Source organism: Salminus brasiliensis, chromosome 10 (genome assembly GCF_030463535.1).
Source record: "Salminus brasiliensis chromosome 10, fSalBra1.hap2, whole genome shotgun sequence".
In the NCBI taxonomy this organism is placed as follows: domain Eukaryota; kingdom Metazoa; phylum Chordata; class Actinopteri; order Characiformes; family Bryconidae; genus Salminus; species Salminus brasiliensis.
Genome location: NC_132887.1, coordinates 37,424,003 through 37,437,921, shown reverse-complemented (window position 1 = coordinate 37,437,921; position 13,919 = coordinate 37,424,003). Strand labels below are relative to the sequence as shown.

Sequence of the window (13,919 nt, the reverse complement as noted above, 5' to 3'; positions counted from 1 at the left end):
TCTATAATTATAACTGATGAAGTGGTGGCATATAGTGGGTGGACTATAAGGTATACACTAGATCAGACCAGGCAACCTTACATGAGGACTATTTCTGAAGAGCATTGAATTCCTGGGGTTTACATTGAAATGGTACCCTCTAAGTCTTCAACAATCGAGTTGTTGGGGAAAGATAACCAGTGTCGGCACCTGAGGAATATCAAATACTGCTCATAGGAAGCATCAGCTCAATTAAATTTCCTAGCGTCACAAATTCTCTGACAATGGGCTCTACAAAGCAACTGTCAAAAGGTCTGAAAGGAAAGAAAACAGTGCCCACGACGCCTGGCTGGAAGGACAAGAAAACTCTCAGTGAGAACCGCTTATATGCTGGTAAGAAAGGCAAATCCAACCATTTGGCAAGAAACTGTAGGGAGGTTTAGCTTCTAGGGTCAAGAGTAGTGGTCCATTATTCGACTGTGCAGCACTGCCTGCAGACAAACAATCTCAGAAGGGTCATAAGAAGGAAACCTTACGTTGTGACCTTTTTAAGAAACCCAAAGTTTGACGTACAGCTCTGGGAAAAAATTAAAAGACCACCCAACAGAGCCTGCCAAGGTTATTTCACCATAGTGATTTTTGAACGCTCTCAAAGTTCTTAGTTATTAGTGCTGTGTTGTTTAATTTTGAACTTCTTTGCATTATAATTTTTATAATAATTTCTTTGCATTATTTGAGAAGTTGTCATTTCTGCAAATAAATAAATAAATGCTCTAAATGGCAAAAGAAAATGTTTAAAATGTTGTCCATGGTTTATTAAATACAATGCAAATGTTCATTTCTTTAAACACATTGCTTATAAATAGTAAAACCAGAGAAACTGATAACGTAGGGTGGTCTCTTAATTTTTCCGGAGCTGTACTTTGAGGAATATCTAGCGAGACAAGATGAATTTCTACCCTAATCTATACTTCTAACTACCCTTCGGTAGTTCTCCTTTTCTGAAAGCTCCTTAAAACAGTGGGCGTCAAGAGAGGAGATCGATGAGGAGATCGATGTAGTTACATAGATCATAATAGCAGCAGGCTGAGGTATCTGACAAAATACACCTACTTACCATTAAACATTGCAACAGGTGGTGGCAGGGTAAAGGCTAGCACATGTTCCTTATTCTAGACAATGTGTGCAATTCTACGCCCCATGGAGGCCTGAGGAATGTATTGCCTCAGCTGCTGAGTGAATAGAGGCTATAGAGTTTGGAGATGCAACAACTGAAGCTGTGACAGGATGTAGGCTAAATGCTTACAAAGATACCATAAGCCTGTGTTTCCCCCAAAACACTGTACATCATATCCTGGCTAGCTCATTATTTAAAATAATGCACCAAAAACACACCTTGCCTTCATACATTTCTTCAGTACTCTGTCTGAGTTAACTCAACACAAGCGATTATCTGCTCACATTAAAGGCAGTTGGACTCATCAGCGATTCAGCCAAATTACCAAAGAACCCATGGTCCATGAACACTGATGTGTAGCCAAGAACGTCCAGCTAACTGACGCTCAAATTACACCCATTCAGAGGATAGACTCTTGCCACCTGTGATGTCATGTCCATACCCTCTATTGTTTAAGATGTTTAGTCTGTGGCTCCTCCCCTTCGATTTATTTACTGTTTACTCCCATTCGCAGTTAGAACTGCCCCATCACATGACTATCCCCAATCCAGACTTTTGAGGCTTTTGACAATGCTGAGTGATGAGGCCTTGTTTGCATTTGAACTATTGACCTCCTAACCCATGATGCGCAGCAGTTAGATCGTAGGGCCGGTCTAGAGCCCTGAGAAGCTCTTGAGGCTGGTCAGGAGTCTGACAACAGGAGAGCATCACATGGGGGGAGTAAACAGTAAAAAAGCGAACGGCGAGGGGCCACAGACTAAACATCTCACCCAATCAGTTCTGTCAGTTTCAGCTGCAGCTCAATTACTAATATTTTTTGAGGCTCAACTCAATGGGTACTGTTCACCCTGTTGAGTTAGGAGAACTCCAAAAATGCTCTGTACTCAGTCACTGCATCACTGTAAGCTGGCCCGGCTTTAAATGTTACCACCTTCACCACAACAGGCCACGCCTCCGCCCCGGGCCAGCATGGTCTCGGTTTTCACGCGGCCCTAGGAAGCGGCCATGCGCGCGGGGGACTGTTATTGACAGGGTGTGTCCAGCGAAAGAGAGAGAACCTGGCGGAGTCAGAGCAGGTTAGTCAGGTCCTGCACACTGAAAAGACGCACCTGCAGCTCCGTTAGCTTCACTGCGGCAGCACATAGCGGACGGGGCGAACATGGCAGCGGCAACGGCGCAGACAATGGGGAACCTGCCCAGCGGGGTGGGGATATGCACTACCGCCCCAGACATCTTCTACCTGCCTGAGCTGGTGAGATAACGGGACCCGTGTGTGTGTGTGTATGCAGCAGGGGGTTCGGGTTGCTGGAGAGATCCTAGTTGTTGTTTTGTGGTCAGACTTCTATCCTGTTCTTCAGTCAGCTGTGAGGTGACCTTGGGTTTGAGAAAAGCAGTGTGTAAATAGTTTAGAAAAGGTGCATTATTACTATTATAATTATTATATTATTATAATAGTTACTCACTTAATCATAATGCGCTACTAACATAACAACTAACTTTAGAAATAGTGTTATTACTAAGATTAATAGAAATACTCACTACTAATACTAATGACTAAATTACTTATCTGTTAAACAGTACAAAAATAAGCTAAAGAAATATTAAAAATACAAAATAAACTAAGAAAACAAAATCAGGTTGTTGTAGAAGCGCAACTGTTGAATTATTATTATTAAATTACTAATATTTCCCACTTGTTAAACTCTGCAGACACTACAGAAATTCCAGTTATTATTTATAAAGCATTATTACTACTGATTTGACTGTAAAATGTAAGGTTACTCTAGAAGAACAGTTTATTCCTGTTGTTAATAACATTACTCACCTGTTAAACATGATTAATTAATCATTATTAATATTGTTAACCTGTTAAGACACTACAGAAGCAGCAGGGTACTCTAGAAATATAGTATTACTATTATTAATATCAGTCACCTGTTAAACTAAGAAAGACACTACACAAATTTTGTTAACTCTAGAAATGCAGTATTAATATGTTATACTTCATATATTAATATTGTCTACCTTATTACTGTTATTGATATTACTGACTAGTCTACTGCATAAATGGTGTATTTTTGCTATTATGATTAATATTGTTAATATGAGAGACACTACAGTCTACAGTAGGTGTTTATGCTAGAAATACAGTAATTCAATTATTATTAGCCACCTGCTAAACATTACAGAAATAGCAGTGACTCATACAATACAGTATTTTCACTACTATGATATATATACACACTATATGACATGTCCAACTGATAGACAGTTTAGAAATAAGTTACCTTTAATAAGCCAGTATTAATAATGTTATTACTGATATATTTAATATTTTCTACCTGGTAAACTGATCATGATAGTACAGCAATAGCAACTTAATCTATAGAATTTACAGTATCATTATTAATATTTTCCACCTGTTCAACTGGGTAAAACATAATATAAGGAGTTCACTCCATAAAAGGTTTATTGTTCCTATCCTAAACTAATAATTAATAATAAACTAATAATAAAAATAAAAAATAATATTGCTGACCTGTTTACTTGAGAAAGACACTACAAAATCAGCAGTGACTTCCAAAAATACAGTATTAATAATAGTAATAAAAATAACTTGTTGATCTTAGAAAGACAGTACAGGAAGAACTGTTTTCCTAAATGTTCTACCTGCTAAACTGAGAAACACAGTTCAGAAATAATAGTTCATTACTTTTATTATCATATATTCATATTTTCTACCTGTTAAATTAAGAAAGACAGGTTAGAAATAATAGTTTATTATTATTATTAAGGATATATTCATATTTTCTACCTGTTAAATTAAGAAAGACAGGTTAGAAATAATAGTTTATTATTATTATTAAGGATATATTAATATTTTCTACCTGTTAAATTAAGAAAGACAGTTTAAAAAAAATAGTTTAATACTTTTATTTATATATTATTTTTTCTACCTGTTAAACTGAGAAAGACAGTTTAGAATAGTTCAATACTTTTATTATTGATATATTAATATTTTCTACCTGTTAAATTAAAAAAATGACAGTTTAGAAATAATAGTTTAATACTTTTATTATCAATATATTAATGTTTTTTACCTGTTAAACTGAAAAAGACAACAGAAATAACATTTTACTCCAGACATCCAGTACAATTACTGTTATTATTAATATTACTCACCTGTTAAACCAGGTAAATACACTACATAACAAACAGTTACTGTAGGAATGCAGTATTATTATACTGTATTACTATTATTAACCTGATAAACAAAGAGCTCCAGGTTACTGTAGAATGCAGCACATTTAACACTAACAGAATTATTCTCTACAGGCTTTCCAACCCGCTGTGTTCAGCCTCGACCTATAGACACGTCATTAACTGTCCCCTTAATGAGGAGCAGCTTAACCTGTTCTTTATTTACTGGCTGTTTACAAAAAATAAATAACTCCTAAAAAAGGGAGCTCGGGCGCGTGGGTCACATTACTGTGCCCTGAGGACAGTCCAGCACTGTCCTCTGTAAGACGCTGACCTTCTGGGTCGGCCAGGGCTGCTTCACCCAGCAGCCCGCGGAGTAGCTGGCTGGTCACGCGTAGCTGGTCCAGGTGATCTGACCCCACTGGTCTCGGCCCGTCGCCTCCGCGGCTGGAGCCTTTCACCCTCAGGTTAATGAGATGGGTAAGGGTTTCTGACTCAGCTGTTAGTCCAGAACCACTGTAGACCACAATAAAACAACGCTGTGAAAGAAAAGACAGGAAGGAGGACGGAGGCTGAAGAGCTTAATCAGTGTTTGTTGTGACGTAGCTGAGAAAAGCAGGTGGAAGCGTAACCTCGCTGCCTAAATGACCTTTAGGTTGGATGCTGGTGGTGTTTGCAGGAATCGCCTGTATTTATTTAGCTGCCCGTTGCTCAGGGCGTATATCACTATCCCACCATCTGATCTGCAAGGTGAGAGAGAAAAGGGGGAGAGGCAGAGAGAGAGAGAGAGAGAGAGAGAGAGAGAGAGAGAGCAGAAAGAGAGGGAGGAGAGAGAGATAGAGAGAGAGAGAGAGAGAGAGAGAGAGAGAGAGGGGTAAGAGTATAATGAGAGACGTAAGAGCAGAGAGAGATAGAGAGAGAGATAGAGAGAGAGAGAGGAGAGAGAGAAAGAAAAGGAAGAGCATAAATAAAGGGAGTGAGGCAGAGATGAAGGGAGAGAGAGAGAGAGAGAGAGCAGAAAGAGGGAGGATAGAGAGATAGAGAGAGAGCAGAAAGAGAGGGAGGGAGAGAGAGAGAGAGAGAGAAAGAAAAGGAAGCATAAAAAAAGAAAAGAAAAGGGAGCATAAATAAAGGGAGTGAGGCAGAGAGAGAGAGAGAGAGAGAGAGAGAGAGAGAGAGAGAGAGAGAGAGAGAAGCTGCTCCTGAAAATTGTGGCCAATAAGCAGAGAGAGTGAGGGAGAGCTGAGAAAGAAAGAGAGGGAGAGAGAGAAAGAGAGAGAGAGAAGAGGATAAGAAAAGTAAGAGCAGAGAGGCGAGAAAGCAGAAAGAGAGAGGGAGGGAGAGAGAGAGGTAAGAGCATAAAGAGAGAGGGTAAAGAGAGAGAATATAAAGAGAGAGAGGGAGAATTAAGAGCAGAGAGAGAGAAAAAGGGAGAAGTAAGCAGAAGGTGAGAAAGCAGAGAGAGAGAGAGAGAGAGAGAGGGGTAAGAGTATAATGAGAGACGTAAGAGCAGAGAGGGAGAGGTAAGACCATAGAGAGAGAGAGAGAGAGAGAGAGAGAGAGAGAGAGGGGTAAGAGTATAATGAGAGACGTAAGAGCAGAGAGAGAGAGAGAGAGAGAGAGAGAGAGAGAGGGGGGTAAGAGTATAATGAGAGACGTAAGAGCAGAGAGGGAGAGAGAGAGAGAGAGAGAGAGGTGAGAAAGCAGCGAGAGAGAGAGAGAGAGAGAGAGAGAGAGAGAGAGAGGGGGGTAAGAGTATAATGAGAGACGTAAGAGCAGAGAGGGAGAGAGAGAGAGAGAGAGAGAGGTAAGAGTATAATGAGAGACGTAAGAGCAGAGAGGGAGAGAGAGAGCGAGAAAGTGAAAGCTGACATTTCTCAGCAGTTTCAGAGTTAATCTACAAAAACGATAATTAAAAATATATTAAATTAATAAATAAAGAACCAGAAAAAAACAAAAACACAGACAGAGAGGATGATGGTATATCTTTTTAAACGGGGCTCATGAAACAGTGCTGATAGAACAGCTGTACGACTGAAATCCAGGCCCACTGGAAGCTTCCTGAGAGCCTTTCTAAGCGCTAAGCAGCTTTTCTCCTGCACGGCTGATTGGGTTCACGAAAGGCTAACATGCTAACACGCTGCTAATGTTTAACCAGGTGTGTGGGAATGCGGAAAACAGCGGGTTTGAAGGTGGGCAGCTGGGTTTGGGAGAGTAATCCACCGCCACTAAGAATACATTCACATAACGTATATATCCTATAATCTGTTTGGAGACTGTGTGGACATGTTTAGGGGGGTGTGGGCTTGACTGGAGGTGTTCGGTATAAGGATAGCCCACCCTGGATGGAAATGCAACATAATAGCTAACATGCTAGTCATGATCTTACACACTGGTCTAAAGCTAGTCATGATTCAACATAATAGCCACAAGCTAACATGCTAGTCATGATCTTACACATTGGTCAGAAGCTAGTCATGATACAACATAATAGCCACAAGCTAACATGCTAGTCAGGATCTAACACACTGGCCAGAAGCTAGTCATGATACAACATAATAGCCACAAGCTAACATGCTAGTGATTTCCTGAGGAACATTCCTGAACATGTGCTGATGACTGGACCAATAGAAATGCTCCAAAATGACTTACTACTTTCTATTTAGGAGATACAAGGGTTTTGTGTGACAGTGACGTTATCCTAGTCTAGATTCAGCGTGTGTGTGTGTGTGTGTGTTGCAGGTGTTTGGAGGCCTGGTGTGGATCTTGGTGGCCTCCACTCACGTGAAGCCGGAGAACCCACAGGGCTGGGTGATGTTTGTGTCCATTTTTTGCTTCATCATGACCTTCCTCTGGCTCCTCATCTTCGTCTCCGGAGGACACAAGAACAACAGCGGCTGGGCCACAGCGGTGAGCGAGAGACTGTGTGTGTGTGTTAGCTGGCAACTCAGTGAATGAGTCAGAGTGCCATTATAATAATAATAATAATAATAATAATAATAATATATAATATATAATATGCAATAGAATTGGGATTATGGAGAATTTAAGTTATTTTTGGTGTCTAAATACTAAGTTTGTGACTAGGTTTGTGGTTGTGGTCAGAAATGTTCAGAAGCCTATTTACCACCCTGTTATTTGACCTCAGAATCAAAAAATGCCCAATTTTCCTTGTTGGCGGGCCCATGATTAGCTTACCACTGTTCTGGCACGTTGTGGTTAGCCAGCTTTAAAAAATTGTAGTCGGTCGATTGGCTTAGCTTTTAGCCTAGCACCAGATTGGACCTTCTCCCTTCTCTGGTAGGCCTAGCATTAGCTTTTAGCCTTTCAGACACTCCACGGGCTTCTGCGAGCCGCAGCGCAAACAGTCTACTGCTAGCTTTTAGCCGTATTGCCGTTCTACCACATCCCAAAGGTGTTCTATTGGACTCTATTGGATCAGGTCATGAGAAGGCCGTTGAAGAACACTGAAGAACTCGTTGTCGCGTTAATGAAACAGCTTTTAGGCAGCATTTGCTTTGTGACGTGGTGCATCATCGTGCTGGAAGTAGCTGCTGGTTGAAGATGGGTCAGTTGTGGTCATGAAGGGATGCGCATGGTTGGTGACGATGCTTAAATAGCTGACTACAGCAGCCTCAGCTTTCTGTTCTTGGCGGACAGAAGCAGAACCTGACATGGTCTTCTGCTGTTGTGATTGTAATCTGAGCCACTTTAGCCTTTCTATTAGCTAGGACCAGTCTGGCCATTCTCTGTTGACCTCTGTCATCAACAAGGCGTGTCCATCTGCAGATCTGCCGCTCACTGGGTGTGTCGTCTTTATTCGACCATTCCGAGTAAACTCTTGAGACTGTTGTCCTAAAAATCCCAAGAGATCAGCAGGTCTCAAAATCCTCAAACCAGCACAATCAATCAGGCCATGCTAAAAAAAAAAAAAACCCACAAATAACACTGGGGTCACTTTTTTTTTTTATCTCCTGATGGTTGATGTAAACATCAGCTGAAGCTGAGGGCCCATAGCTGCATAACTGTATACCTTGCGAAGCTCCAAAGTGATTGGCTGATTTGAAAACTGAACATGATTCAGTAAGTGTTCCTAATAAAGTGCTCAATCAGTTTAGCATTTTACAGTGCACTGACGTCTCTGTGTGTGACGGAATAGTGTGTGTGTGTGTGTGTGTGTGTGTGTGTGTACAGGACTTTGTGTATCACCTGCTGGCGGCTATTTTCTACCTCAGTGCCTCAGTCCCTCTCGCCACGGTAACGCTGGACATGAAGAACAGCACCCTCGTCTCAGAAGTTGACCGCTTAAGATACTACCGAATCGACATCGCTGCAGTGGTGAGCATCCAAATAGCAGGAGCAAGCACACACACACACACACACAGCATAAAAAGGGTCTGTCTTGTGATCTCTGGAAGCTTAAACGATTCAGCAGACTGTATAAGAAGACCTAGGCTTATTACAGACTATTCACAAACCCTCTACCTCCCAGTATATACAGCCCATATGTGGAAAGTATACTGCAAATATATATATTTATATAAACTTTGAGGTATTTGAGGTGTTGTATTTGAGGCACAATCAAGGACTGCTGGGACTGCGCCTTATGAGGTTGCTCTGTGCAATTGCTCATTTTCCCCAAAAATGACAATTGATCTTGTATAAGCATGATCTTGAATAATAATAATAATAATAATAATAATCATAATAGTATTATTATATAATAGAAAATTGAGACTCACAAACATATGAATCTACAGCCTATTCAAGCTTTGATATACAGCCTACAAACTTCACTACGAGATTACTGTACATGTAAACCACAGCCTAGTATAGACTCGTCTGTTTAATAGGAAGGACTGATCTGCTGGACATTTTTTTGATCATCTGGAACACATTTGGAAATATACAATTTGGCCACCATTTCAACAACAACTGATTAGTAGGGATGCACCGATCCGATATTAGGATCAAATTTCGGACCGATATTAACATTGGGTATCGGATAATTAGGCAGATCCATGGAACTGATCCTTTGCTGTAGGTGTTTGGAGGCCTGGCGTGGATCTTGGTGGCCTCCACTGGATGATGTTTGTGTCCATTTTTTCCTCTGGCTCCTCATCTTCGTCTCCGGAGGACACAAGAACAACAGCGGCTGGGCCACAGGATCAAATATCGGCCGGATATTAACAATGGGTATCGGATAATTAGGCAGATCCATGGAACTGATCCTTTCACTTTAATTTGTTGGTGTGAGACTGCACTAAATGTGCAAATAAATAAATGAGAAATGGCAATTTAGCACATTTATATATGTGTGTTAATTTGTTATATTATATAAAGTAATGTTTAAGTGAGTCCTGATGCCTTAAGTCTCTCTCACATGGTGAGAGATATGGTTAATTAATTCAGCATTGTTATTGGGTATCGACCGATATGTAAAGTTTATGTATTGTATCGAAACTGAAAAAGCCGGATCGGTGCGTCCCTTACTGATTAGGACTACATGGGTCACTGAAGCTGCATTACATGCCATTATATGCCAGTGAACACTGTAGCTGGGGCTGCACGATATTGCCGAAAAGTGACATTGCAATGTGAGCAACCACATACAGCGACCGGAGCGGTGGGCAGCCAGGGAACAGAGAGGGTGAAGGGCCTTGCTTAAGAGCCCAACAGCGCCCAACAGCTTGTAGAGCACGGCTATCGAACCCACAACCCTGCCAGCCTGGTGCGCTAACCACTGAGCTGCCGCTGCCCCAGAGACAAGCTAGCTAGCGTTTAGCAAAGACTGAAATACCCCTTAATAAAGCACTGAAGTGGTTCTCACCCTTTCCCCTTCTGCTTCTGCAGGTGTTCTCCTACGTGGTCACACTGCTGTACTTCATTCACTGCATTCTGTCTGCAGTACGATGGAAAAACTTCTGAGCGCTGGAACCAGCAGAAGAAGGAGAAGAAGAAGAAGAGAGAATGAACAATCCACAGAAAGAAATAGCACACTTAACCGCACGGGAAAAGATGACGCAGAGAGCCGGACAGGATGAACAGCGAGGGCTCATTCTTGAAGGCTCGCTGAGGAGTCGATTCCTTTTCTCTCCCACCACTGCCCCAGATTTGTAGTTGTAGGCACGTCTGTAAAAGCAATCACGTCCAAGATGTTCTACGAATCAGAGCCTGATTATCGAATAACTCAAGTTTCCCTTTCTAACGCGCTTGAATTCTGTATATTTGTGCAAATCGAATCTTTTGAAATGAGGAATTCTTTACTTTTAAACGGTAAGCAGGTAAAACTCCACTCCTTTGTATCCGAAAGAAATCAGCTTTTTTTGTACGCTCGAGGTATCGCACACTGAAGCATGAGGAACACGTTTTAATAAAAGCTGTGTACACTTTAGGAGGGCGTGTGCCGCGCTTGTGTGTGTTTTGTGGGATCAGAAGTTGAGCTGATATTAAAAGCATGGAGTCGTTTTATAGGAATTATTTCTCACTTGTGGCTGATTGGTCCAGGCGGCGGTCTTCTGTGGACAGTGCAGATAACACCTTTGTTTTGAAGAGCGCAGAGCAAAATAGAAGCGTCAACGTCTAGGAGTTTACCGTTAACTTGACAAGGGTGGTCATCTTGGCTCAATAATTGCATCCATCGTCCTGGTCCACTTGTCCAGGCTGCCCATCGCCTCCCCGCTTCTCCACTTCGGCGGCCGGCTACGTGCTATGCCCTTACAGGGAGTTACGGGTGGGTGGCGGGTTTGGCAGATCTCCCCGGCTGCGGTTCTGCGTCGGGACCTCCTCTCCACCCAGACGCTGAACTCCATGGTGAAGCCTCCGGATGTGAGGGACGACGGGGCACGCCGGGCTGCCACGGCTTACGGCCAGGTAGCCTTGTAGCTCCCCCCTTTTTTTAGGACCAGCCATTCCACAGGGAGAGGAGAGCAGTTCTGGTGAAATACAGCATACAGATGTTTGTTAAGACAGATTAGCTCAGGTTCCCAGGGGTTTTAACGTCAAGCAAATGTCGATCACACATTGGACGTGTAGCCTTAGCCCTGTTTATATATATATATATATATATATATATATATATATATATATATATATATATATATATATAATTAATATGGAATTATCTACATTCAATTCTTTAAGCAATGCCAAAGTGAAGGTTCTCGATTAGAAAAATGGTTAATTTAAGGAACCAAAAGTGGTTCTTCAGTGGCAACACTCACCTTCGTCAGCATCTGGGAGTTCACCATTAATTTGATCGATTGTCAAATAATCAATATTCCATTTTTTTTATACAGAATTAACACCTGACCTACAGCACACAGCAGGTAACACAAGGTTGGGGAAGCTGTAACCTGGACATTTTACCTACGTAAAGAGGTCTAAGAAGACCATGCTTTTGATCACCTTCTCGTGTTCCCATGGCAACATCATCTGCACATCTGCACAGTATTCAGACAGATGTTTCTCAAGACATTTCCCTTTCTGGCTGCTAAGCTGGTTGACCAGACTGGCTCTTGACCAGCACAGGATGGGTCTCCTGGTTTTACTGGTCTACCTGTTCAGTTGTAACACAGGTGTGGTGGTTTTCCCAGACAAGCACTGAGAGAGTCAGAACTGGAGGCAGAGAGGTAGCTGTATGTATTAAGACTGGATATTAATAATAATATTAATACTACTAATAATACTAGTAATACTGTATTAATAATACTAATAATGCAGGGATTTCTTTAGCTTGTGTTCTTGTGTGTAGCATAAACACAGCCTGTGCTAACGGAGCTGCTGCTGCTCCGCTAGAGTACCGGGGGGCTTCGCTTCAGGGTCTAATGTGTGTGTTTGGTGGGTTTTACGGTTATATAAGAGACTTTCACCAAAACACACAGCTGTGAGCATCTTTACCTTCTCTGCTGAGTCGCTGAATTTCTCTTAAAGACTTATGAAAGTCCATCACTCCGCTCCAACACCCAAACACACTCGGACTGAAAGCGCGGAGCAGCTCGAGCCTTTATAAAGACGCTGCGGCATCCTGGGAAATGTAGTGCCTGTAGTGAACGCTGTGGATTCCTGTAGTTCTGCTCAGCAATCCAGGACTTTTTTTTTATCACAGCAGTATTTTACTGAGACCTGTGTCTGCCCTACTCACGATCATGGTTACTAATAATATTACTAGTTATAATCATCATCATCATCATCATCATTATTATTATTATTATTGTAACTAGTATTACTATTAGTATTATTATATAATTTTCTTTTTCACCACACTGATTTTAGTGAGGCACAGCAACACTTTACTGAGACCTTAGTTGTGTCTGTCCTAGTCTGGTTAGTAATAATATGAGTGTTTATTATTATTATTATTATTATTATTATTATTATTACCACTACTCTTGAATAATAATAATAATAATAATAATAATAATAATACATGACTTTTTAACCACAGTAAATGTTACATGCCCAATAATTAGATCTGTCGTTACCCCTGACTGAGACCTTAGTTGAGTCTGCCCTGTTCCCCATTAACAAGAGTAGTACATTTACTAGTTATTATTATCAATATTATTATTATTATTATTATTATTATTATTAAGTTGACTTTATCACAGTGATTTTAGTGGGACACATCAACATTTAGAGAGACCTTAGTTGTGTTTGTCCTATTCACGATCATGGTTAGTAATAACTTTACTTATTGATTAATAATAATAATAATAATAATAATAATAATAATAATAACAATAATAAGAATAAGAATAAATGAATAATAATTTACATTCTCTCTCACCACAGTGATTGTTCTGGGGCACGTGCCTCAGTAAAATGGTTGTAATAATATAGTGGATTTTAAATTAATAAATAATAATGAATGTGCTTCCTGAGAACAGAAGATTATGGGGGTGTAGAGGCGCAGGGCGGGGTCACGTGGATCGTTTATCTCTCGTCTTCAATTGAAATGAATTATTGAATTATTGAATTGAATAAATAGCTTTAAAACACTGAGTAATTCAAGAGGAACTGAAAGTAATCAGATTACGTCACTTTAATTACATTACATTACAATTACACTTTCTAACAGGTGGGCAGGGAGCTGTGAGGGACCCCCTGCTCCTGTACCGGAGCTTCTTTCTGAGGGACCTCTGGGAGGCTGTAACCCCGCGCTGCAGACCCTCACCAACACGCGCGCGCGCGCGTTAATAATTGATATAATAATTGAATCTATCGGGACTTCTGATCCTATAATAATAGGGCTGTCCCATTACTAATTCAGCATGGACACACACACACACACACACACACACACAGGGTAAATTGCGCAATTCGGCAGCGGATTAGGTAACCAATTGTACCTCCTCAGAAGCTGTTCACGAGACCCTGGTTAGGAGGGGCTGTGTGTTACATTATGAAGACAGTGACCAGCAGGATGCGTGGAAGCAGATGCGTGGACGTGCGTTCAGGGTGCATTTGTGCACGAGGACATGTCGGGTCATCTGAACACTGTTGCTTTCCTGCAGGGTTTGCTTTTTGTTCAGACGTCTACGGAGAGACACACCTTGTTGAG

General features: G+C 41.2%; 1 protein-coding gene across 1 annotated transcript; it reads left to right on the top strand.

Moving 5' to 3' along the window:
• The first annotated feature begins 2,315 nt into the window (after positions 1 to 2,315).
• LOC140564871 (myelin and lymphocyte protein-like) lies at positions 2,316 to 10,285 on the top strand. The gene is made up of 4 exons (XM_072690549.1): positions 2,316 to 2,408; positions 7,100 to 7,267; positions 8,552 to 8,695; positions 10,211 to 10,285. Exons 1-4 carry the CDS (start codon positions 2,316 to 2,318, stop codon positions 10,283 to 10,285), a joined length of 480 nt encoding a protein of 159 aa, XP_072546650.1.
• Positions 10,286 to 13,919: the final 3,634 nt, after the last annotated feature.

Bases quoted from the DNA above. Each gene is read 5' to 3' on its own strand.
- LOC140564871 (XM_072690549.1), top strand. From the start codon at position 2,316: ATGGCAGCGGCAACGGCGCAGACAATGGGGAACCTGCCCAGCGGGGTG. The intron at 2,409-7,099 runs GTGAGATAACGG...TGTGTGTTGCAG, and splicing joins TCTTCTACCTGCCTGAGCTG to GTGTTTGGAGGCCTGGTGTG. The intron at 7,268-8,551 runs GTGAGCGAGAGA...GTGTGTGTACAG, and splicing joins ACAGCGGCTGGGCCACAGCG to GACTTTGTGTATCACCTGCT.